We start from the raw sequence: 27,062 nt of genomic DNA, 5'->3' as shown, positions 1-27,062 counted from the left end.
ACTACAATGCACATAAGATTAGTGACAACTGCAACTCTTTGAAGCGGTCTGCTCATACAGAGAGGTATCTGCAAAAAAAAAACAACCCTTAAGTTTGCAAGTCACGTTTGGTATTGGTTTGATATTAAAACTCTTAAAGAATCTGAGGTTTAAATGCGTATTGCAACAAAATATGATACAGGCAGCTGAACTGGGGGTTCGAGTTGAGCCAGGGCCGGGTGTTTCTGAGCCTCCCTCAGGGAAGGAGCTTCAATGGGAGCTGAAAAAACCTGAGTGGAACTAAACCCAACACACCTGGGGAAAAAAACGGCTGGAAGAAAGTCTGCAAAGAGAAGTAGATCGTAATGATGTGATTTACTAACATCACCAGTGACCACAGTTCCCTTAGTTGGGTTTAAGTGACAGAACTGGGGAAGATCTGGCCCCAATGCCTTTTTGGGGGGGGGTGTGGAGGGAGAAGGGTACAAATTACCCTGGAAAGAACTGCTGGGTGACAAGAGGGGGAAGAAAGGTCAGAGTTGTCACTTGGACTGAGCGGAAAATCTAAAGAGGGTCCAGGCAGAACAGCCAGTAATACCAACTGGAGGGAGCGCTCACAGTGCGTGGGGAGCTTTCATTAAGGATCAGTGCAGCAAAACTTCCACCTCAGCTTAAAACATTGGGGAAAAAAATCCAATTCTTTCAAATCTTTTAATATTTTTAAAATAAATATGCAAAAACTATGATGTGGTTAACTTCAGCACTGAGAAGCGTCTGGTGGCAACAGAACCTCCTGGCCGGGCTGATGTGGCAGAACACGTCTCAGGAAGGGTGCAGGGTGGGTGAATTCTACTCTTTACACCCAAACTCAGCACTAACGCTGCGCGGCAGCTGTTGGCACAGCGGGATCCGGCCCCTGAGAGCGCCAGTTTGCTGCTGGAGAACAGGGACACGTTAAAGTGGGGTGACGGGGTGGCAGCTGTCCCACCCTTTGGGGACACAGTCTGGAGGGCAACAGGGAAATTGGCGGGTGCTGCCGCACCCAGGCGAGCATGTAGGAGGAAAAATGGGAGAAAGGACAAAGGACGGTGTTACGAATGCTTGAACCCCATAAAATACACTACAGTTACTACACCGATGGGTCTAATTTCTAACCAGAAGCCTGTGAGGTTCTTTATAGTTCGTGTGGCTGGACACGTTATTCCTGACTCCGGTTTAATCCAGGAGTGATCGGTCCGGCCTTCCCGCTGCCCCCTGGGGCACCTGAGCCCCTTCCTCCTCCTCCTCCTCCTCCTCTCCAGGTCCTTGCACACTCACCACGCCGACTACAAGTTAAACACCAACTTTTGGGGAGCTGTAAAAAGCCGCCAACCTCGAGAAGAACCACGGAGCCTCGGCCGGGAGCTGCAGTGGCGCCGAAGTTGTCCCGGTGTCACCGCTCAGGTCGGTCCTGGCACAGGGGATGTGTGTGGGGGGTTGTCCCCTCAGTGTCCCCCTGCTGGGAGCTGCGGGGCAAAGAAAGGCAACGCGGGGCTGGGTGTGACATTCAGAGCTGTAATATTCAGGGTTACACCAGCGCTCAGGACACGGCCCGAACTCGGACAGAGCTTTAGTTCTTTACGTTTACAAGGAAACTCTGGAACAGTTATATAGTTAGAAAAAATACAATGTACCGAACAAACATTATCTCACGTACAATCAATTTAAACATTTAAATTGATTATAATTTTTGCTAAAATATTAACACAAGTACTGTTTGTGCTGCTAAAATTTCAGTGTTCCCTCTAAGGAAAATATTGCTACAGTTCTACTGTACCCTGTATTAAAACCCTTTGCCTTTTAAAATACCTTTTCTCACCAAGACTGACTCTAGAAAAAGAAAATCACAAAGTTCCCAGAATTAATTTAGGCTTTTACTGCACTGGGGTTGGGGTGTCCCTGGTTTATTTGATGTAAGGATGTCCCGCTGCAAACGCACACTGGACCTGGCTGGAACAGCAGGGGAGTCAAGTAGTTAATGCATTTATTTGCAATTTAGCAGCAGAAATGATGACAAAAACCAACCTGCCGGATGCTTCTGCTCCAAGGAGAGCGCGGTCACTATTGCTTGGCAAGGGGGCAGACGGCAGCACCAACTTTTACCGGCGTTAACCAGCAAAGCCAAACCCTGGGGGCTCTGAGGACGGAGCTGCCACCGAGGCGGTTGCGAGTTCCAGTTTTGGCTCCTCTGCTTTGTCCTCAGGGCCGAGCAGCTCGAGCGGAGCCACCACAGCACTTTTCTGAGGAGGGGAAGGGGTTTGTAACTCCTCACTTTTTTAGTGGCTAGAAGTAACAATTTAAAGGAGGGAGGAAGGTTGGTTGTTTGAATGCATGGTTTTGGGACCCCAAGTGTCCTTCTGCATGAATTGTTTTTAACCTGAAATAAATTAGGTGAAAGCAAATGGCTACAGAAAAACAAATTATCCAGGGTTTTTAAAATTTAGTAACTGGGATTTATTATAGGATAGTTTGATTTGTTTCATTTGTTTGGCATGTCATATCACTCACATGCTTATACGCTAAACTAGCTGGTGACATTTCTGCTGATGGAAAAGAGTTTTTCAGGAAAAAAACTTTGGAGAATGGACATTTTTGAACAGAGAGTGTAAAATGTCACGTATTTAAATAAGGTCTGCAATGACATAGTGAGGCTGGCAGACCTCACGGGATGGCGATCTACGGCGATCTACGGGATGTTGTACATTTTCTTTTGACAAGGCAAGAATTTTGCAGCTGAAAACCCAAACTCAACCTCTCGCCCGGGTGTTTTCCATTCACTTTTCTCCCGCTACCTGCAGATCCAGGGCTGTGAGCCCCCACATGATGGACTTAAATCACCTGTAAAGCCCAATTCTCCTCGTTCCCCAAGCCCGCAGGGTAAAACGCACGTTCCCCTGAGGTTCTGCTGCAGCTTTGGGCTATGGCGGCTGCGCCTGGTGTGAAAACATGAGTCCAATATTGCTCCCAATTGCCTCGGACTCTGAGCTGTGGGGACACCCCCGCGTGTGGGGAAATGTAACTATCGGTACATTTGCAAACTTTCCCAACCCCTGGGCGAAGAAGTGGAACTGCAACGCGCCGTATTTTCCCCTAATAAAAGGTTATTCCTAATTAGCAGCCAACTATTGCTGAACTGGTTTCCAGTTTGAAACAGTAACATTTTACATTCTCAACCAGAACTGCGTTGAAGCGTTAGGAGCAAGTTGGATATTTGACATTACACCCCCAACCCACTGTGCCGCCCATGCTGCTTGTGTCCTAAGCCAAGTTTGAAACACCTGTTTGGATTATTTTTTTTGTACAGTAAATATATACAAATAAAAATAACACAGACACCACTTATTAGTGAATTTGGCACTTTCCATGGACCACGGACAGAAAAGCTCTGCAGCAGGGGTGGAACGGGGCTCATCTCCCCATCACCATGACACTGATTCTATGTTAGCTCTGGAAGAATGAGATAAACAAGCAACTCCTCAGCTACTGTGCTTTCTAACAAGACAAAAGGCTTTCCGGGCGCTCAGCAGAGCCCAACGCCTCAGAAAGACCATTTATACATCTTTTTGCTTCATGCAGGTGATGCGGTAACAACCTTCCTTCCTTCGGACTTAGAGGGAACACTGTTTTAGAAAAAACCCTTGGACAGGTAAGACAAGAACCAATTACCACTGTACAGAATTCACTGCACAACTAGCTAATAGAAGGAACCCGGCACTCGCCACGTTAAGGAAATGGGACGGATACATTTGCGATGGCGCGGCAGGAGGGGCCGGGGGGCCCGTGTCCCTCAGTACGCCGGCACCTGGTAACCCTTGGGGTTGGTGTCCGCGGGCTCGGTGAAGGGCGGGCTCTGGTAGGTCTCTGTGCTCTCGATGCCGCTGCCGCTGGGGTACCCGGGATACGCCGCGGTGGGGTCGCTGGCGAACTGGTCGGTGGCGAAGAGCGACATGTCTGTCCCCAGGCGGTATCTCTGCAGAGCCCTCACCGCCAGCACGACCTGTGCAGCAAACAAACGGAGCATCAAAAATACACTTTCACATAAAAGGATATGCCTGTAGTTCAACAACCCTGCATGCCCCAGGACACACACATGGTGTGAATTTTGGGCTTGTCCTATGCAGGGACAGGAGCTGGGCTTGATGATCCCTGTGGGTCCCTTCCAACTCAGGACATTCTATGATTCTGTGACCCCGCATCACCCCAGGACCCCACGTTCCCCCACGGATCACATCGCATCACATCACAACATCCCAGGCAGCTGCTGGCCCTGCTCCATTAAAGCCAAACCCTAAACCAACCCCTGCTGCTAAAGAAGCCGTTTCTACCCAACGCTTTGATCCGCAAAGCTCTGCCCAGGGTGGGGGTCACAGCCTGGGCTTGGCTCATGCAGATTGGGCACCGGTGGCACAAATAAACCCATCAGCCATGGGGAGGGAAAGCTGATGAGTCCCAGGCCAGCAAAATAGGTCAGTTCTGCCGAGACTCCTTCACCCTCTCCCAGGTTGCTGGTATCCAGGTCACAAACCGTGGGAAATGCAGGCGGCAGAGCTGCGAAGGCACCACGCTCGCTCTTATTGCAGGAGGTTTCATTAACAATTCAATTAGTTTATAAATGACAGGTGCGGGGGGGGGAAAAACCCCCGCAGACACCAAGAACAGTTTCCCAACCCCCTGCCCAGCTCTGGTTTGCACCGATCGAGCGGAGCATCTGTGTTTATTAACCGTACCAGCCGAGGAGCTGCCGGTGCGACCCCATGTCCCGGCTGTCCCTGTGCTGGGGCCGGGGACCAGTGTCCCCACCGCCCTCCCAGACGCTGCTGGGAGGAGGCAGAGCATCCCACCCACCTCCCATCCCTGGTGGCTGCATTAAATGGGCAAAACAGCGATGGAGAAGAGCTGTGAGGGAACTGGGATTAAAAGAGATTTATTTGGATAATAATAGGGTGGGGAGCAGTTGAACGGGTGGGCAACTGGAGCCAGGCATGCTGCTGGGAAGCCTCAGACTGTCTTTTGCCCTAATTCTTTTAAGGCGATATGGAATTACTGCACATCCTGGGTGCTCTCTGCCTGCAAAATGCCAGAGGAGGGGTGGAGGTGACACAGAGGACACCCCTGATCCTCCATGCGCCACCTCCGGAGCAGGAACACCCGAGTGGCACAGGGACCCCTGGGAACAGGCAGGTCCAGCAGCTCCGGGGTTTTGCAGACCCTGCAGACGTCCTGGGGGTGCACAGAGCCAGAGCAAAGGGGGCTCTGCAGAGCCCTGCTGGGGTGGGCACCAGAGGAGCTGATGAGCCTGGGAGCTCCCAAAATCCCCCCACCATCCCGTGAGAGTGAATCATGCAGGGATCTGCTCCTGGGGACTCGTTTGTCTCCAGCCAAGCTGCTCTTGGGGGTCTAAGGAGGCCCCGAAATGAGGGCAGCTCATGGCTGGCGACACATTTTCGACAGGAACGCAACTTTCCAGACGCAGGAGAAAAGGAAGTCTGGAATTCCCCAGCGAGAGGGGACAGAGCTGATGCTTCCTGGGTCAGAAACCACCAGTTTCGTGTCTCTGAAAGGACCCTGGGTTTCCTCAGCACAGCCTCTTGCCGCCCACCAGGACCTACTTCTCCAAACTGTGCCCCAGCTCCGCGCTGAGCCTGGGGCAGGTTTCATTTCTCCTCTCCCCACCTCAGCTCCAAAGCCAAACTCACCCAGACAATGATGGAGAAGAAAGAGAAGGTGATGGCTGCCCGGGCGGCGTCTGCTCCTTGCGAAACCCCTTTGCTCATCTTTGTGCGTTGCCACTGGTTTGCCAGGAAGCAGAAGGCTACAAACCAGAGGAAGGACAAGAAACCTGGAAGAGAGCAGAGCTGGTCAGTGCTGCCAGGAACCCCGTTTGCTGAGGCACAAACATGTCACCAGCAAGACTTTCAAACAGCAACAGTGATTTGGGTGCCCTGGGCTGTGCTGTGGCCCCAATGAAACCGTTTTAAAACAAGTTGATTTGCAATCACTGGAAAAAAAGGGATGGAAGGAACCTTGAAGGGTCACCCAGTGTGTTGCCTGCCCGAAGTTCATCTCAGCTGCATCTCAACCTGATCGCAGAGCTCCAGGGCCAGCAGACCCTCTTGGACACACAGTCCTCACAGATCTCAGCCTGCTTGCAGGCGTCAAGGCAGCATCAGCTCAGTTCCAGACCCCATGTGCCAGCCCAATGTTCTCTCTGTTCCCCAGACACCACCAGCTCTGAAAGACTTTGGGTTGGAAGCTGCAAACCCCGTGTGGGAGAACCTGCACTCCTGGGAGCAGCAGTGGCTGATGGAGACGGCTTTGGAGCTGCTCTGTGATGGGCTGCGCTTTGGTCCTACCCAAGGACACAGATGGAGAGCTTAAAAAAACCCCAAGGAACAACCAGCCTTGAATATGCACAGGCTGAGATGACCCCCTGCCCAACACAACACCTACGAGTGACCCTGAGCACTCACGAGCGCAGCAAAGGGGCAGGAGCTGAGGGATGTGACAGGGACACACGTGAGCTCTGCTGGTTACACTGTCCCTGCCACAGCCTCCCTGAGCTCTGCGGGACTGAGCAAAAGCGCTCGGGTGATTATTCCTTCCCGGAACCAGAGCTGGCTGAGCGAGATAGCGCTGCAGCTCCCTAATTCAATCACCGGCCGGCAGCACTGCCCGGTGCCAAGGAGCTCGGCAAACAGGCACAATGCGAGCCGTGAGCTCAGGGGAAGGAGCAGGGATGCTTTCCAGCGCTGGGAACAGGAGCTGCACATCCTGGAGCCTCCCAAGATGCTGTTTTAGGGCCTCCAGCTGTCCTGAGCATTTCCAGCACAAAGGTCCCCCCAGTTCTGGGTGTCAGGGGATGCTGAGCTGCCCGGTGCCTTCCCAAGGACCGTCAGCACACTGGTGTGAGCAGCCAGCTGCAAAGCACAGGCTAACTGCAGGGAGAGGAAAACTGCTCCCTTTATCTCGCCAACTGCTCCTAAATACAATATAAAACACAGGCGTGCATCCACATCCAGTGTCAGAGTTGCACACACCTCACCTTTAATTCAGAATTTGCTCCTAAATGCCAGTTAAGAAAACACACTCCTCATCTCCTGCTCTCACATGATGGGGCCTGGGGCTTCCCAACCCACGGATGCTTTTGTCTGCCCGGCCGTGCCCGAGCCCTTGAACTGCCCTCACAGCAACGCAACCACCAGCCAGGATCAGCCAGGCTTTTAAACTAATACAACAGCCCCTTTTTGCTGAAAACAGCTCATGCTGCCACCAAAACCACTCCGAATCTCTGCATAGGTATTTTCACTTCCCCTTTGGACAATCCAGTTGTCACCAGTGTTAAACGAGATCTCTGGGGCTTTTCCTCAGAGGTCACCCGCAGGGACAGGGATGTTTTCCAGCTCCAAAGCTCTGTTATAACGGGGCTTTGCCAGATCCAGAGCCTAAATGTGGACATGAGAAGATGCGCACAGGAGACAGGCGCTGGCTGCAGCTTGGGTGACTGGTACATGGAGCAGCCCCAGGTCTCGGTGCAGATGTTGAACCACATTCCAGATGTTGCACAGCTGCAGCGCTCCCACCAGCACCATAAAGCCCCATGGATCGCTTATGTCTTTGAAGGGTTTTTTGAGAGTTAAAATGACATCATGCGCATCTTGGAACGTGCACTGGCTGCGCTGGGTATTGCAGTTGCCAGCTCGCTCTGCAACACCGAGCTACGCCAGACACCGACCTTCCCACTGCCTGCACCAGCCTGGGGCACTGACACTGTAAATGGGTGTTTTGGGGCGTCTGTTGCTCCACATGAATTTTAAAACCCCATGCGGAGAGCTGAACTACATGTGCTGGTCCCGATTCCAGCTGGAAACAGGCACGGTAGGAACTCTGCACCCTCCAGCATGCTGGGGAACAGGAGGAGGGCAGGAGGCACTGCAAGAACCAGGAGATAATTATCGTTTTAGGATCTGCAGACAAGAGAGTGCAAACACCAGGAAAGATGCATTACAGCCGTAATTACAGACTGGTCCCAAGCAAGCGCATGTCTAAAGGAGCAGCTGTAAGAGCAGATGGAAGGTAAAGTTGCAAATGCCATGTGCACAGTGCCGTGGCCCTGCCTGTGCCCTGCCTGCACCCCAACAGCATCTCCCAGAGCTCGGTGGCTCTGAGCTGCCACTGATCCGATGCACAAGTCCCCTTTCCTTCAAGAGAAAGAAAAGTTGTGAGTTAACACTTTGATTAACTCCTCCTGCAGCCCCCAGGGCCAATAACTGCTCGTTGGCATCTCTGGGGCTGCAGCAGCATCAGGTTCCCGGTGACTGGGCAAAGGGCCAGAAATAACCTGATTTTCTTCCCCCCCAGGGGTCACAGCCTCGCACCGCGACACGCGGCATCAGCCAGGAGATGGATGTGATGTTCCCTTTCCGTTTGAACTGAAGGGCTGCAGGCACCGAGCCTCATGGACAGAGCTGTAAACATTACCTAATGAGGGCTGGATGCCAGCGCTCCAGCACCGTGGAAATCAGCTTTCCAGCAAGGAGAGAACATCCCTAAAAACAAGCAAGAGCAGGGAGGCGATGATGGATGTTTTAATTTGGGACCAGAGAGCCACCAGTGACACTTGTGCTGGATAAATCACCCTCAGCCTTTGCTAACACAGGTGCCTGGAATGGACAACATGAGCTGCAAACCCAGGCAGGCAGCTCCCAGCGCAGCCAACGACGGCAGCTCCTGCCGGCTCCTGTTCGCAGGGATGAGGATGACACAGAAAATCCATGCGAGCCCTTGGGAGCCCCAGAGCCCCCCACACAGTCCTGGAGGCAGCGGGGGATGACAGGGGTGCAGAGAAACGCGTTTCTGCTTTGTTCCAAAACACACACGCACAAAGCGAAAACGGATCCAGATGTAACTGATGAAACGATATTGGCTTGAGCCAGAAACAGGAGACGCAGGCGGGTGAAACGCCCTGTCTGCTCTCTGAGATGCCACCACCAAATCTCAGCTCTCTGGGTGGCCTCACCAAACCCAGCTCAGCCAACAGCTCTGGCTGCACAAGTGACACAGACGAGCAGGACACCCCGCTGTCCCCAAGCCACCATGCACCGGCTTTCTCGCTGCTGCTTCTGAGCTCATGGCTAATGGGACAACCCATGTGCCACCCCTGCTGTCCCCAGCCCAGGCACAGGAGCCGTGGGAGGAGACGAGACGACTCGAGTGTGGAGCCACCACCCACTGCCTGTGGAACAGCTTCATCCTCCCTGAGCGCAGCAAAGCCAGGGACGTACCTGAAAAGCCAAGGTCCAGCAGGACGGCCCGCTTGCGGTCCTTCACACTGCTGATCTGCTGGAAGTAGAGGTCCACGACAAAGAAGAAGATGCAGCCAAAGAAGGCGATGATGCCGACGGCAATGCCGTAGCTGCAGGCACTCTCATTCTCGTTGAAGATGCAGAGCAGCTCAGAGCCCTCGCTGTTCACGTAGCACTCATTCACGATGGAGCCGAACACCACGATGGAGAAGATCTGCGGAAGGAAGGAGAAAACACAACTTGCTGCTGTTTACATGTAACTCTGTTTTCCAACAGCAACATAATTGGATTCCATCCTGTCTTTGACTCCATGGCAACATGGCATTTGTTAGACAGATCCTGACTCTCGCCCGGTTGGTGGCACAAGGCGACGGGCTGGTGGATGGCACCCAGGTCCTCCTCCACTGAGAGCCCGTCTGCCTTCCCGTGCCTCGGTTTGCTGAGTATTTTAAGAGATGTTATTCTCAAGACAGGCTGGGGAGGGAAAAAATAAACAGATAGGCCGGGTCTCTGCACAGTATTTCTGCTCGTGCTGCTTGTGCTCAATAAAGCCCCTCGTGCTGCTGTGGAGTGGGGAGAAATGAAGTTACAGAGGATAACGGAGCTGCTGAGCAAGGGATGGCTGGATGGCCGGTGTTTGAGGACCGGACCCAGCAGCATGAGGACATGGGGAGCAGCTCACTGGGGAGAGCGGGGCAGGGGACAGGCTGCCCTGGGAACGACAGGACGATTTTTCACCTGGCTTAGCAGGGGCTGAAGGATGCAGCGCCTGTATCCATTATCCTGTGATCTGGTTTTGGCCCTCAGAGGGACAAAAGGGCAGCGACTGCTGGTGGCTGCCAGGTCTCGCTGCTGGGACCGGGGGTGTTTCACGTCACCGCAGGCAGGGAAGGGGCTGGACGGCAGCCGGCTGCCTGAATTAGCACCACTCACAATGCTGCACGCTAAAGTAATTCCCTTACCCCCCAACACGAAAGGCAGCGAGCAGAAGCTGCAGGACCAGCTGCATCACAATTCGCTCTGAAACCTGCTCTGTTAGAGCCCAGAAAGTGCTGCACAGGCATCTGGATTTGAAGGCTGCGAGCAGGGAGGGAGGCAAGGCGTGCAGACCCCTGCGTCCAGCTGCCAGCCTCTGATCTCGTCCTTCGCTGCCAGCACCAGCTCCCTGCATCCCTGCGTGACTCCGCACAGCCCTGCACAGCTCCCCACATAACCCTGCACGGCTCCTCACATCCCTGCATGGCTCCCTACGTGGTTCCTCATGTCCCTGCATGGCTCGCAGCTCCGCCAGCTCGCAGGACGCAGCTGGAGGCCCCATTTGCAGGAGAAGAGACAAGAGGCTCCTCCGGCACAGCCCAGGAGCCACCGGGGTCTCGGGAACGGGGCAGCTCTGGACACCCCGCCACGTCTTTTGCAGTGATAACATGACACGAAGTGCATGAGACTGAGCCAGGTGACAGACAGAGGTGGCAGCTGAGGAGCACATGATAAGGTGCAGCCAGTGGCCTTCACAGAGTCACTCGAGTCTCACCCATGTGCTGATTCCCGACCGGGGCCACCTCCTGCAGCCCAAAGAGTGCATCGTGAGCAGAGCGGGGTGAAACAGGGCAGAAGCCACTGTGAGCAAATCCTGCAGAAAGTGCCAACCACTCTTTAACACAACGTCATGAGAGGCATTTTCTCCAAGCACTGACCCAATGTCTCATTCCTGCCTGCCCCGGTCAATTGCATTTGGATTTTTCTCCCCCAAACTCCTCCCAGTGCTGGGGTGAAGCTGGGCCAGAGCTGCTTCTGTCTGAAGCTACTTACACATGCAAGTGTCCCGTCAGCAAACGTGTCTCAGATCATCTCCACTAGGTCTCCTCCAAACGGGAGGTGACAACAAAGAAACTGATCTGCAAGGGTAGGGTGTCATCTGGAACGAATGCTGAGTCTCTGGAGAACATCCTGCCTTAGAGATGTAGGAGCTCCTGCAAGCAGCCACCCCAACGTGGGACTTCACAGCAGCTCCTCAGGCGGACACGATGGCCGAGCAGGTCGCACCACGCTCATCCCACCACCAGAAACCTGCAGGACAACACAGGGCAGGGCTCATCTGCAAACCCTTTTAGGCAGGAACTGTTAGTGACAGCAGACTTCTATTGCTTCTAGCACTCACAAATCAGAATTCGAGTGGTGAAGGTGCTCTGAGACCCGCTCGCTAAGTCAGCTGGAGCAGCAAGAGTGGGGTTCTGCCCTGGAAATGCTCCTCAGCCCCCAGAATCAGCCTGTTGTTGCTTGATGCCCTCCTAGAGATGTTCATTTCCAAATGTGCATCCGCAAAGTTCAGGCGCAACCTTTGATTTCCCCTGTAGCACTAAAAGGGGGTAGAAAATATGTATGTCCCACGGACCTCTCCACGGGGAGATAATTGCACCTTCCTCCTCTTTGAATTTAACCACTGCCTGGGGTCATGTTCCCATCTCAGCTGCGAGTGACCCGCCTGCATTTCATCCTCCTCCTCGCTGGTGCTCGGCTGTCACACCGTGACGGGCACATCATCATCATCGTCACGCAAAGAACAAGAGGGTTGAGTTGTAAAATAGAAACAACAACAAACAGCAGTAATAATTTTCCCAGTGCTTTGGCAGCAGCTGTAATATCAGCAGTTGTAAAAAATCTGTTCATAAATAATGCAAAATTGTTATTTACCATCAGAAATAGCAGCAGCATTTATAAAACAGGGCCCTGGAAGAAATAATGTGATTCTGGAAAACATGAATAATTGAGAACCTCTGATTCCATGGGATTATTTCTCTGGCAGGGCAGCAAACTTGTACTCAGTTTATCCGATAAGTGTCTTACTTAGTTCTCCCAGGATTAAGAATCTGAAGGACTTCTCATGCTTTCAGGTGCCAGTTTCAGTGGGTGAAGGGAGGGTGCCATAAATACGATTGGGATGTGACAGGGTGTCTGGGTGCCCGCAGGCAGGTTTGCACACCCAGGGCTGTCAATGGAGGATGCTCAGGCAGCACTTTGGGGATGGAGATGGAAAAACCAAACATTTCCCTGCTGAACTTCACACTCCAGAGGGTTTTGCCAAGCAAAACGTCCTTCTTGAGGCTGGATGACCTGAGCAGCTCACCCTGGGACATCCCAGGGGCTGCCGAGTCGTTTTGGTGCAGGTGACATGGGACACGCAGCTTCTGCTCAGGAGGCCAAAATAGTAACGAATTAAGCACATGCACTTGATAGATGCGCTCAAAACATCAGCGTTGGATGACATACACCTGTCAAAACATGCTTTTCAGCGAAAACAAGTCCTTCCATTGGTTTTCTCTCCACTCCCCTCAAACGATGATTGAAATTTTATAGTTTTTCTCAAAAACACACAACTGGTGCTGGTAAAACATTGTAATGAGAATAGATTTGGTGTTGTCTTTCTAAGTATAGGTGAAAAAAAAGAGAGAAAATGTGCATACATGGGGGAAAATAAACCACATACAATTCTTTTTAAAGTTCCTGCAAAACAAGTGTCACTTTCCAATCACCAAACCGCACTTGCTCAAACACACACCAGCTCATCAGAGACTTGAAAGTGAAAATACAAGGTCAGATTTTCCATGGTGAGGGACACACTGTGAGTCTGAAAAAGGGTTCGGGGATCCTGCTCTCCAGAGCTGCTCCCCCGACTCCCAGCTCCTCCTGCCTATGGGTCTGTCCCCCCAAACCGCTGTCCCCGCCACCAGTGACAGCGCTGGGGACCAGGTGCCCAGGTCACTGGCACACACAGCACAGGAGCATCTGCCGCACAAGGTGCTGCACCCCAAGTCATCACCCTTCTAACAGGGCTTCTCCACATCTCACCAACTTTTCAAAGCCACCTCAGCATTCCCAGGACATTCAATTTTCCAGCTGAACAACACACAACAAATTTTACTCTCACTGGGTGAACCGGTGCAAGATCCAGTAAGAAACCGGGTTTACCTCCCGCCGCCCCAGTATGAAATTGTATCCCCCCAGGCGAAGCTTTCGGATAAATGTGCTCACGGCTCGGCACGCAGGTCACTCAGCCCTATGTGTCCCCGGCATACAGTGACAGGGAGAGGCATGTGGCCAGGACCATCCGTGTCCTCTGCATCCAGCTGTGGGGAGGGATGGGAAGGAGGAAAGCTGTCTGCTCGCATCCTGGCCAGCAAGATTTGCACTCGAGTTTCTGTGCCTCAGTCACAGAACAACGCTGTGAGGGAGATGCACCAAGTGCTTGGGCCCAGGATGACATGGATCAGCTGCTCGTGCAAAGGGAGCTCGTGTGGTACCAAACCATTGAAAAGCCAGAGACCTCACTTCTTAACAAAAGCCCAGTTCTCCCAGTTTAAAGCTTGCTTCGGAGCAAAAGGTGGCACCTCACCGGGCCAGCAAGCATCTCTGTAGCACAGGACAAAGGGACAGGTATCAGCAGCCATCGGTGACAGGTGGTGGTACAGCGGCCACAACAGACTCTCAAAAATAGCTAGTGCAAAGCCAAAACCAGAGGAGTTTTGAGTATCACCCTAAAAACCTGGCAGAGTGCCTGGGGATGCTGCTCACCCTGGGCTGGAGGCTGCGTGGGGCAGGAACCCGAGCTCCAATGCTGCCTTTGGTGTCTGACACACTGCACATCTCACCTGCTGCCCTCGCTGGCTGCCCACCCCCCATTTTCCCCGCTCACCCTATTTTCGGCAAGACCTCTTGCCTCTTTGCTCCTCCCTGGCAATGGCTGGTAAGTGCAGTGACCATGACGAGCGCCTGGTGCCGGTGGCCGCCCCGGTAGAGCCTGTGCTGGAGGGACAGGGAGGTGACAGCGCACAGTGGCTCCTCGCAGCATGGACATGCAGGAGATGGAGTGAAATCTCATTCTTTCCCACAAAAAAGGAAAGGGGAAGCCTCAGAGGGCAGATTCCTCGCTTGGCTGTGTCCCTGCACTCATGCCCAGGCTGCTAGGCTCGCGGACCCCACAGGAACCCAGGGTGCTGTGGACACCTGTGTCCCCCACAATGGAGAACTGAGTTGTGCTTAAAGCTGGGAGACCCACAGCCGCCTTCCCCGCACCAGATTTTTACCATCTGGAAGAAGGTGGCTGGCCAGGCTGCCTGGCTTGGTTCTGTAATTAGACTTTGCAGATCCGTGTTCCCTCCTGGGGCTCGAGCCGTCTGGACCCCAGGACACGCACATTTTTCATCCACGGTGCTTTTAGCTTTCTGTAGCCCACGCACCTGAAATGTGCTTCAGGAGACCCTGCGGTCTGAGCACAGCCATGGCAAGGAAAATAAAAAGCAAATAACAGAAGAGAGCACAAGCTGAAAGCTTCAGTGTGAACTGTCAGCCATTTTAAGGTGAGATGTTTCCACTGCTGATGCGCTGTACTTCGATTTGGGACCTATAAAAAACATTAGCAGAAGGTGTGGGGTTGTAGGAGACTGCAGAACCTTGCTTTGATTACACACGCAAGCAACCATTAACGTCAACATCAAGGAAATTGAATGCAAGAAGAAAAATAATCCACTGCTAATTTGCTCTGCAGTAGCTCACAATCGATGGTGTTGAGCACAAATGGCATATACAGAGAGCCAGGACCAAAGTCTGGGTGATCCGTCATCACCCCAACACCAGCATCACGAGACAGATGCCACCCTGCTCGGCACCCTCCCTCCTCGAGCCACCACCCGGCCGGTGAAGGATGGACCAGAAAATGAGAAGGGAAAACTATTAAGGTCAAATTAGCACAGGCCAAACTGGGTGTTTCCATAAGAACCAGCTAAGCCTGTACCTCGTGCAGATACTCCGCTCAAGGACAAGTTAGACCCTTGGCAGGGGACCAGCCTCCCTCAACGCCCACCAAGCTCAGATTCTGGGGGAATCAGGTCCCAGGTCTTCCTCTGGTTTATCTTTACATTGTCAGTCATGGGGAGGTTTCCAGCACAGATCTGCATCACTTATTGAAGGGTGTGAGGACTAATGAACGGCTTCAAGCGATGCCAGATCTCCCACAAGGGCTATGGATCCGACCACAAAGGAAAGACCTGACGCAGTTTCTGGCACAGAAGTGGGTGGTATGATGCCCCATAACAGGTTTATGGACACGTTGACCAGGCTGCTCAGCTGGGGAAGGATGCGTGGTGATGACCATATGACTGATTTTGACTGAATTACTTTTTCTAATGTGATGAGGGATGCTGGCTGAAACACAGCGCCCATTCAGAGCTCGTAATCTAGCAGGGCAATCTGAGCACACGGGCAGCCAGCAGCGTTTTGAACCAGTGATGACAGGAAAATGATCATTTAGCAGCATTTCAAGCTCAGATGCAGTGAAACTTCTGCATAATTCCATTACCAAAAAATGTTAAATTTAAGTTCTGCCTTTAATCTACAGCCCACGGAAGAGAGAATTAAGACGGAAATCTGTTGACCCTACTGAAAAGCGGGCAAGACCAGACAAAGACTGAGTCCAAAGCAGCAAAGATCACGCTAATGATTCTCAGCTTAAGTGCCAGTCCAGCCTTGCAGCTCTTCTCTTAGAGCCCCAAGTGCTCAGTGAAGCCCTCGAAGGCTGGAGGGGCAACCTGGAACTTGCAGCACCAGGGTCCCACCTGCTGGTTCTTGATGATGTCCCCTGGGGAGTTCTCAGCCTGGTGCTGGGGACGCCAAGCACCCGGGTCTGCTCCAGCGAGGGACATCTTGGGCTCCAACTCCAACCCTTGGCAGGAGCTGTGTGTTGCAGCCCTGCAAACCCAACCGTGCACCCACAGCACCTCCTGCAAACCCCACCGTGCACCCACAGCACCCCCTGCAAACCTGACTGTGCACCCCCTGCACACCCAACTGTGCACCCACAGCACCTCCTGCAAACTCGCCCTCCTGCAGATTCACCCCGGTGGGAAACCCCTCAGAAGTGCTTCTGTCCTAAGGGTGCAGAATAGCGACAATCCCGGAGCCATATACTTCTTTGTTTGCTGCCTGGCTCTTCTGCTCCTGAGCTTGTTTTTTTTCTAATAAAAGTAAATACAGCTTTTACCATGAGCACAAATCCCGGCCTTTCTATTCCTCTGGAGAAAGAAAACCAAGCTGGAGCAGGACGGAAAGGGCACGCTCCCTCCCTCCAAGAGCCACCACCTATTCCTGGTCCACCAAACCACCACCAGGCACGTCCCTTAGCAAAGCCACAATGCAGCAAAGCACATTTGGCTTGCTGAAAAGACAACGATCTGCTGTGTTATGGACTAAGACTTGTATCAGCGCAAAGCTGAGGGCATAAAGTCTTTGCTGGACCTGAGCCGAAGCAACCTCTGGTCATAAAAGTTCCCTCCTACATATCAAAGGCTACAGAGACCGTCACTTTGCTGCCATCCCTCCACTCAGTAATCAGATTTGGCTGCCCTCGGCCAGTCCCTTAATAAAGCTTTTGCTCTTAAAAGCATAAGACTATTGCAAGGAAACTCAAACAAAATACTGGGCCTAATGAGATAAAACACTACAGAGGGAAAGCCATCTCCAGTGACCCAAGTGATGAGCTACAAATTTATTCAGCTTCAGGAAACAAGAGATAACGGCAGCAGATGGGGTCGGGCAGCTCCCGATGTGCTGGTTGCAAGAAAGGGTGTCTGGCTGCGCGGGCAGAAACAGGGGTCACTGGAGCAAGAAACAACCACGTGAAAGAAAATATTTCAGTGTTGTTCTATGTTGTAGTAAAATAGGGACCTGGCCTCCTGCTGGGAGGGAGGAAAGAGTGGGTGGAGGGAAGAGAGAGTGGCCCAGTCCCTCCAAATTCACTGCACTAGTGGGACTGGGCAGTGACTACTCAAGACTCATCCTCCATCCATGGGCATTTCCACTTACACCTGCCCCACCCCAAAACATCAGTGTTCGGGCTTCCAGCTCTTGTGACAAATATTAAAATTTCGGGGGAAAAAGCTTTTATTGTCGTGCTTATTGAAATTCACAGGAATTACTGAAAACACTTACTTTACTAGTATATTTTCCAGAACTGCTTTTAAAAGTCAAAGCTAAAGCCACGTTAAATGAACAATGCCTCTGCAAGGCCACTTGAAAGTCCAGCTGGTGCCGGCAGTCACAGAGAAAGGAACTCATGATTCTGCGGGCATCCTTCGTGAATATCGAGTTTGTTTTGCTGTGCAAAAAATGTCTCAAAAGGAAACCACAAGAGTGATCACATCTTCATCTGACAAACTGCATTATGCAGAGGGGGAAGAGATGAATGAGGAACTGTTAAAGGGTTCTTTCCAGCTTTTGATTTCACAGCTCAAGCCAGGAGCATTTTTTTTTTCCCTTCAGATACTCAGAATTACTATATCTGTTGGGGAGAGGTTGCTACAGGAGGCAAAATCAGGAATCCCCTTTTACCACGGTTTACATTGGGGGATTTCTGCACTGAAGTCACCATTCACCCGCCAGTCCCAGAGGTGTTTGCCAGCACGAGGCCTGAACCTGCAGCCCCAAAGTAGCTCCTGGAGTGACAGAATGGAGCTGGACGCTCTTTTGGGGTGAAACCCCGTGATGGCGTCGGCCGGATCAGCACCGAGCCGCTCGCATCAACCCCAAACCCACCCACGTCTCACCATAACCAGCACAGTTCATGCAGCTCCCTCATTTCCTCACCAAAGGAACGTGACACTGTACACACAGCAAGGCGTTTGATCCAGCCACACAGGTTAAAGACATTTTAAAAGATGTAACAACAAATCACAGGAAGGAAAATCACATTAAAAAAAACCTCACCCCCAGCACCTAAATTCAGCCATCCCCGAAGCCAAGGGCTTTCTGAATAAGCAGGTGACCGCACAGGCAGCTCATCCCCCCGTGATGGCAGCAGGACCACCGCAAAGGGTCAATTTGCTTGGGGACTCGGGGAGCGGTCACATCTCCTCCATCCAAGCTCTCCCATCTTGACATGGGTCCCATCTGGCAAGAGCAGCAAAGCAACAGCTCAGAAGGTACACAGTGCTTTAGCAAATCTGCTAGCAATAGCGATGGTCGCGCAAGCACGCGGGCAGGAAAGCTCCACACACACCTCTCACCCACCAACATCCTCGCTCACACTGGGAAGGAGCCGCAAATGCTGAACTGGTTTAAGACGCAGGCAACTGGACTGCAACAGCGGACAAAGGTCACCAGGCTCTGAACCCCCAGGCTGGAGCAGCAATGGAGAAGGGTCCGCAACAGATGTGGGACCTGGGAAAGGTGGTCCAAAGGGCCACTGAAAACTGCCACAAAACCCCTTTGAGCTCAGTGGGCTTTGGAGCTGACTCTCAACACCGCAAACAGTTCCACTTGGGACAGCTCTGTGTGCACCCCACGTTCATCCACATCAGTGGGTCCCTGTGCTTGTTTAGAGTTCAGCTGATGCAATTCTGTAGTGCTCAGTTTTCACAGATTTCCTGTGAAGGCGGAACCACAAAATTAGTGACCTTGCCATTGATGAAACCAGCCAACAAATATGTGCATGAATATTTTCTAAACTGGGATTTCATCTCTATATTCTTCGTTCTGCTACTGCTTCCCAGCAGTGCTCAGTCCCTTTCTGCACAACCAGGATGATGAGCTCTGTGTGGTGGCAGATTTATTTTACGAGGGGCTTAACTTGCCATCAGGGTTAACAATTTATCCAACTGTACCCAAAGCCAACACCACTGCCAAGTCTGCCATTGACATTTGAGAACGATCCAAGAGGATCCAGATGGGATTTTCCGGACTGAGGCAATGCTTCCAGGAAAGGAGTGCTGCCAGGAGCCCGAACCCTGCCCCAAACGCCCCATCCACCCAAGGGGGATGCTCCAGCCCCTTCTCCTTCAGCAACGCAGTCAGGGTCTTTCTCAAAGCCCTGCGAAACACACTGGCTCCCCTCCAGCAAAACACTTAAGCGTGTGGTTTATCTTTAACCATGTGATTGCAGCTGGAATTGCTCATGTGCTTAAAGATAAGCACATGCTCCCATGTTGTGCTGTGCTGGGCCTCAGCCGGGGCACCCCAGAGACCCCGTGAATGCACCTGCTGAGTTGGCTGGGGGAGAGCAGCCGGGGGGCAGCACCTTCTTGTCACATCTTGCCTGCACTCGCTGCCTGCGTGTGGCACTGCTGAAGGTGACACAGAGGCCTCTGTGCACAGCAGAGGTGTGACACAGCGAGGACGAGCCCCCTGAGCCCGACTCTGCTCACCTGCAGCCTCCGGCCGAGCACCGGAGCCAGGAGCTGGGCAGACCCTCCCAAACCGGTGGCTTTTGGGAAAGGTCGGGCATTGCCAGCCTCGGGGGGCCACGCTCACCTGCAAATCTTCGCAAGGTCAATCCAGGCTGGGAGAGGCAAATTAGCAGCTGCCCCCAACCCTGGAGCTCCCCGTTCTGCTTATTCACCCAGCGCAGGTGAGCAGAGCCTTCCCTGAGTGGCTGCACAGCATCTTCCACCGGCAGGAACTCATACGCAGGAAACAGCCAAAAAATATGACATCTTTGAGAAGAACAGGGGGAGCAGGGCAGGGCTGGCTCTTAGATTTGTCATTACACACATACACGGATGCATGGAGAGTACAAGGAAGTAAAATGTCCTCTGCCTCCTGGTTTACAGCCCATCCCCTTGGCCTTTGCTCAAGCACCAGGGACAACACTGGGAAGGGGCAGCGGCACATCCACCCGCTGCACCATGCTCTGCTCCCAGGGGATCCCTCCGCAAACACCCACAGGACCTGGGTAGCCCCATGCCACATGGCTGGCCACCACCACCACCCGCCACTGCCAACCACCACCGCCACCGCTGGCCACCACCACCACTGCCAGCCACTACCTACCACTGCTGGACACCACTGCCACGGCTGCACCACCGCCGCACGGCTGCAGAGCCACCGCACACTGCACGGTGCCTGCTCACTGCACATTGCACGGGCATTGCACAATGCACCGGGCGCTGCCCACCGCACAGCGCTGCCCGGGCACTGCCCCACGCCCGGTGCCAGCCCCGCGGCGCCGTTTCCCCGCCAGGACCAGCCGTTCCGCCTTACCCAGGTCGTCACCCGGAGGATGGTCTGCGGCTGCTTGAGGAAATCCACGGGGTCGATGGCGCCCCCCGCCCGGCCCGCTCCGAACGACGCTCCTTCCATCTTCCCCCGCCGCCCGCTCCGCTCCAGCCCCGCCGCGCGCGCCCCGCGCCGGCCGCGCGCCTCCTCGCCCGCCCCCCCCGCGCCCCTCCCGCGTGGGCTCGTCCGCAGCGCCGCGTGAGGGCAGCGGGAGGAACCACCCGCCGGGTGGGGGAGGGATGAGGGAGGGAGGCACCGGCAGGTGCGCGCGCCCGGCTCGGCTCGCCGCCCCCCCCGCAGCGAGCCCGAGCGGCGCCCCGAGGCGGCGGGGACAGGCGGGGACACCGTGGTGTGGCCATCATCACCATGCCACATCCAGTGTCACCATGCTGTCGCTGGGGTCACCATGCTATGGCCAGTGTCACCATGCTACACCCGAGGAAGAAGCCGCAGCCACTATGCCATAGCCACAGTCAGTGTGCAACGGCTGGGGAGAGCATGCTGTGCTTGGGGACACCATGCTATGGCCAGGACACTTGCCACAGCCACGGTCACCATGCTGCTTCTGGGGACAGTGTGCTACAGCCAGGGGCAGGGTGCTGCGGCAAGGGTCACCATGCTACACCAGCGTCACCACGCATCGGCAAGGACCACCTGCGCCAGGGCAGCCCATGCAGCTCCACATCCCTGGGCTGGTGGCAGGAGGGAGGTGTGGTGGCCCAGAGCTCAGGAAAGTCACCACGCTTCCCCCAAGATAAACATCCTTTCTCGGCCCTGCCCCACCAGCGTCCCCACTGACAGCAGGGACAGGGAGATGTAGTGGCAAAAAGGGGCTGCTGTCACCTGTCCTGGGCAGCAGGCAGCACCCCCAGTGCATCCACCAGCGGGTGCAGAAAGGGGACGCAGAGGCTGGTGAGGCTGAAGCTCATGCTTCCCTCATGCAGGACAGAGCTACCGTGGGATGGGGGGAGGCCCAGCTGGTCCCCACTCGCTCCCCAGGGACAACGGGAAAGAGAAAGAGGCACCTTACCAAGGGAAACCCCAATTAGTGCAGAGGGAGTTCCCCCCACAGCTCCAGGACCATCTCCCGAGTTAGTTCTTCCAGCACCCTGATGATGATCCCGGCTCCATAGATACCGATGCCATGACAACTCTGACATCATCTCTGCTTCCGACGGGAACTGCAGGGACAGTGGCCGGGAGGAGAAGGCACCAGGGCTCCAGCTGGGGCTGGGGACTTCTCGGGGATCCACCACCCGCTCTCCCCTGGCCTGCTGTCCGTGCAGCTCTGATTCCCCGTGCAGGGACCAGGGGATCACATGGGGTACACATGTAGCAAGTGTGTTAAGCCCCTTACAATGCAAAATGTTGTAACAAAGTGCAGAATTTCCATGCGCTGGGCCTTGTCTCCAGCTTGCTTTGGCCTTTTGCAGCCTTCTTGGTCTGTTATTTTCTGGCAGGTGGAATCAGGAATTAACTGTTAAAGCTCATGATGATGCCATTCAGTTTTTCTCAATTACAGGTGAGTCATCATCTCTCCAGATCTATTTCTGACTCTCAGCAGGAAAAGCAGAATTCAGTCTTTCGTTCCTCAATGTCACCAGCTCAGTAGAAATCACATTTTACTATGCAAAAAAAGAAACGGCTATGAAGAGATGGCCAGGTTGGTCCCTCCCACTTGCTTCTGGCAGGATGTCTCATGGGGCTGGCCAGGGGCTGCACCCCAGTGTCAAGAGCATCACCAGCTCCCCTCTGAATTGCAAAGACCGTATTTACTTGAAGGGATTACCATAGGTGAGCTTTTCAAACAACTTCAGCACTTTAGAAGCAGCTGTTCCAGCGTCCTCCAAAGTGGTTTTCATGCTTTGAGAACAAACCACCCTGTACCCATCAGCCCAGGGTTACACAGGGAGGCAGGGGCAGAAAAACAGACAGACCCTCAGAAAACCAACAGCTGGTGACATTGGAAAAGACACTTCAATCCTCCTGGCTCTCTGCTCTCCCTTCCTAAAATGTCTTCCCTGGTTCATCGGTCTTGACTGGGACAGGCAGATTTTGGACAACCAAGATACTGCCCGAATCTTTTAGATGCTACCGTAGAACAAATTATATCTGTTTCCAGACAGATATATGATTTATATGTTTCAGGGTGTGGCCATGACACACAGAGCAAGATCCTCACAGAAATCTCTGCTTCCAAACTCGTTCTCTTTCTTCAGGGTTCATCTCTGCAGCTTCTGCTGTGCCCAGTGTGTTTGCACAATCATTTTTCACATTGTGTTGTGGCTCGCTTTTGTCCCCTGCCAGTGCGCAGATAAAGCACAGGAGCTATCTGTAGCCTACATGCAAACTGCATTTCTGTTTCACTTCCTACTGCTGCAAATAAGTGCCAGAGACACAGAGGCAGCCAATAACGGGAGAGGATATTGCATTTGAGCATCTTCCCCATCAAATGGAGGAAAAAAGCTGCACTTGGAAATGGCACTTTCCAGAGCATTTGTTCAGTTTGAGCAAGTTCTGTCTGCAGTTCCTGCTCCCCCTGGATTTCAGTGATGGAGCAAACAGAGCAGCACACAGACAAGTGCCTGAGATGCGCCTAGGTTTTAGGCGAGTTTAATTAAGGGTGGTAGAAATCATGGGTTTGCCTCATGCTTCTTGTAGTCGCGCTGACTTCTTAATCTTTGTCTCCAACATAAAAAAGCAATCAGGATTTTACCCAGGGCTAAGTATGTGGACATGACAACCTTGAGAAGACAAGAACTGGGGCTTTCTCCTTTAAAGCCTCTTGGAGTCAGCTGTACCCCTCAGCTAAGGGCTGATTTCAGCTAGCTCCTCAGAAATAAGAGCGGTGATGTTTTCCAAGGGCATATGGCTGAACATAATCAATTTATGAAAGCGTACTAGGTTATCTGTTGTTAGCTGAATGACTTTAAATGTTGCGAGCGTCGCTCTGTGAAGCAGAACATACTTACAAAAAAATTTCCGAATAGATAGCCAAAGCTGTTGCACCCCAATTCACAGCCCCGGCGCTGCCATCGCTGGGATCGGGACCTGGCCCAAAGGAAGCCCAGTGAAGAACGAGATGCGTTAATATGATTCCTTACAGCAGGACTGACCATATTTTCCCTGTGGAATAGGGTAGCAGTGGGATGCTCCTGATTTGGTAGGCAAAACAACCAGCCACACTTTCTGCTCAACATCTCTAAAATAAAATAGTGATGTGAAACCGCCCTGCTCTCCGAGCAGCTTTGACAATGCGTTTACAGCAAGGCTGCTGGGGCCGAGCAATTCAGCAGAACACCGGGTACAGTCCCGACCTCAGCAGCTCCACAAGCTCTGACGCTGCTTCACCCAGACGTGGGTGGTAAAATGGCTTGTTCTTCACATTCCCGGGGCAGCACGCTTGAAGCAGTACTTTGATATGTGTTCATTTACTTGATACTCCAAAACGCTTCGCTTGACATTCATTAAAGTTTGGCTAATGTTGCTTTTCAGCCATTAGTCTCTAGAAAAAAAGAGTTGATGGAAGTATCGAGAGGTGCTTAGAAATTCAGAGTGTCCATTCACAGAGAGAATGGACTCCTGAGCAGCAATACCCTAGCACGCTATCGCTAGAAAGCTACTTCATGTCCTCCACTCTAAGAGATCCAAAAATACCTGGAAGATAATTTATTAACTGGTCACCCATCCATTTCTGAAATACAGCCATTTCTCAGCTGGGATGCAGCAGTTACTGTGCAAGTATAAATGCAAGGTAAGCATGCTTGAAAAAAAATGCAGAAAATTTTACTACCTGAAATCGCAGGGGAAGATTTGGATAGCAGAATTCAGCTGAGAACAGAAGAGTTAACATCTCAGTACTTGCATAAAAGTCAAACTGAACAAAAACCCCAAAGGTTTTCAAAGTGCTTTCCAGTGATGCAGTTGCAGGCTGGACATCTCATCTAGTGAACTTATTATTTGCTTCTCAAAATATTTCATAGCACGAAAAGTTTGGGGGTTTTGGCAAACCAGTGATCTAATCTGACTGAGTCACCGGGGGGAACTCTGCTATGGAGAGGCATGCAGACCAAAGGGAAAGATGATCCTGAGCTGGTTTCCAAACTGACCTGAGGGCCACAGCAGCCAAGTCACATCGTGTAGGGCCTGACCAACAAGCTGACTGTCGTGTGTGTCACCTGCGACCTGCTGGGTGTTGCTGCTCAGCGGGTCTGGTACTGCGAGCAGAGCTGACGGTGACACGGACACCGCAGCCTCCGAGCAGCTCGAACCTGCCCCGACACGCAGAGCTGCTGCAGTTCCCATGTGAGCTACAGCCAGATTCACTGCCAAAGGAGCTCGCCCAGCTCCGGCCCTTTGTTATTGTTGGTTCTGCTGGTGTTACACAACAAAGCAAGATCCGCAGCGCAAGTTCTGTGGGGAATTAAATAATGTGGTATTTGTAGCAGTATACTGAAAATAAGAAACAATTTATTGCTACACTGAACATGACAAACATTGAACAGGTTCTCAGATTCAAAAGATGTAAAGTGACGTAAAGAAGGTTTGTGGGACAGACTGATCTGAGTGATTTTATCAAACGATCTCAGGCCCAGGACTGTGCAGTACAAGCACTCTAAAACAGCCTCTCAGATTTTCATCTGAATAGGAAATACAGGCAAAGGCTGCACAAACCCCTATTTTTTATCCCCATTTTGCAGAAGTGGAAGTGTGGCTACAGGAGATGATGTGACTTACCTGGAATCCAACAAGAAGCTTATGACCAAGAACTGAATTTTGATCTCTTGAGTCTCCAGCAACGTGCTTTAGCCACATAGAACTTGTCTTATATACCTTGCAGATCTTTTACCCCATCTAAACAGCAAGACACAAGGCACAGTCACAAAATGCACTTTTTCACACTACTGGTAGCTTGGGCCAGACTAACATGAGGTAAAACACTTGATATCTGGAGCAGTTTGCTATTTCAGAGAAAAGTAAGAGACAGGCAAGTCAAGGAAATTCAGGCTTTGTTGCCCTCTACTGTTGGCTTGGGTAAGATGCAAAGCAAATTCAGCCCTGTGAAGCACATTACAGGAACAGACAACAGAAGGCAAAAAGCAGTGTTAAACTTTACTTCTAGAAGTGTTCTGCTGATTTGCCTACATGCTGTGGTTTTGCTTTATTTGCTTTATTTCCTATTAGCCTACAAAATAAAGAGTTGACTTCAGACAACCTTGTTGGCGGTTTCTAGTGAATCTTAATCATGTCTACACAGAATAATGAGCAGCTCTTCCCTGTCACTCAGACAAAAAAACCTGGACAGTCACTCCAGGAATGGAAAAAATTCAATGCTGACATGGAGAGGCAAAAAAAACCCAAAGCAAAATCCAACCTCTACCCTCTCCAAGCCTGTAAAGCTCCCAACGGGAAGAAATATCGCCCACTGCCTGTAACAGGCTGCAGCAAAAGACACATGCGAGCAAACCGACTCTTGGGAACCCTCCTGTAAACAGGAGACTGTTCACACCCAGCACGCTGCAAAGGAACAGCTAATCCCTGGAAAAATGTTAAAGACGCAGCAGCGCTTCCACCTCCATCTGCACTCCTTCCCTGCTTAAGCAACTCTACCTCCCATTCACAAACATGACAATTCCCTAGTGACTGCCTGTTCTTTGCCTTCAGGGATTGAAATGCAATGAATGCAAGCTGGTCTATGAAAACAGTGAGAGCTTTGTGAAGCTGGAAGGCTGGCCTGTGGCACAGCCGCAGCTCTTCAATAAGGTCCCATAGGCTCAGCACCTGCTCCTGCCTGGGCTTTGTCTTGCACGGCCTACTCGTACCAACGGGAACAGGCTCCTCCTTTCTGGAAAACGCGGTGGGATGTCCACGGTTGTGCGGTGAATACGCAGTTAGCAAACACTGCCCTTCAGTGGTCAACACTCTCCTCAAATTCAGCAAACTGTAACACAACCCTTAATGCTGTTAGAAACACACACCAAAAAAAAAAAAAAAAAACACATGAACCCCATTAAAAAATCCCATTGATCCCCACATGAAACCAAACTCTGATCTTACGAGCAAGGACCTGCTGGACAAAATCACTGCAGTTTTGTAGCTTCTTGGCCCACAGAGAATTGTGTCAATTCAGCAGCACAACAGAAAAGGACCCGTTGCAGCCCCATGTTGTCTGATCACACACCAAACCCCACAGCAACAGCTGAGCCAGCGAGCTCAGCCAGTGATAAAACACGCGGCACGCCGATGGTGAGACGCACCAGTACCTCATGGCTTCCCCTAAGGTCTCATGCAGCAGTGAAGCCAGAAATGAACTCTCAGTTGCTTTATTATTTTTACATCAACAGGAAATATAATTTGAATACGGCTATGTTTAAAACTAGATTTAATCATTTAGAAGAGAATTCACAATTTTCTGTACACAAATACAAGTACCTTCAATAGAAATTCCTCACAGAAGATTAAAACTTGAGCTGTGGTACAAATGAGCAGCAAAACAAAACCCCCCTCCCCACACAGTCAAGTCCACAGAGGTGACAATATGCCTGAGAAACATTTAAGTCAAAGCTCTTCTGCAAAGCCATAAACATGAGAGAATGCAGTGCAAGCAGGTATTTTATCAAACAGCCACTTAGTAAAGTTACAAACTGCTCTAATAACATACTACCAGCTGCAGACGGGGCTTTTCCTTCTGCACACACCTCC

General features: G+C 52.1%; 1 protein-coding gene across 2 annotated transcripts; it reads right to left on the bottom strand.

The window, feature by feature from the left end:
• Positions 1-432: 432 nt before the first annotated feature.
• SYNGR3 (synaptogyrin 3) lies at positions 433-25,395 on the bottom strand. Of its 2 annotated transcripts, none has more exons than XM_082064096.1 (4): positions 25,098-25,395; positions 9,300-9,534; positions 5,715-5,857; positions 433-4,015 (listed from the first exon to the last, which is right to left on the bottom strand). In XM_082064096.1, the coding sequence occupies exons 1-4, from the start codon at positions 25,173-25,175 to the stop codon at positions 3,806-3,808; spliced, it is 666 nt and encodes a 221-aa protein (XP_081920222.1). In that variant the 5' UTR covers positions 25,176-25,395; the 3' UTR covers positions 433-3,805. The 2 variants fall into 2 exon arrangements, with proteins under 2 accessions (XP_081920222.1, XP_081920221.1); XM_082064095.1 differs by lacking the exon at positions 25,098-25,395 and adding an exon at positions 20,346-20,462.
• Between the last annotated feature and the right edge of the window lie 1,667 nt (positions 25,396-27,062).

Source organism: Streptopelia decaocto (genome assembly GCF_964273445.1).
Source record: "Streptopelia decaocto genome assembly, chromosome: 13".
Lineage (NCBI taxonomy): Eukaryota > Metazoa > Chordata > Aves > Columbiformes > Columbidae > Streptopelia > Streptopelia decaocto.
Note: the sequence above shows the minus strand (reverse complement) of the source record. Positions and strands in the feature narration are given on the sequence as shown.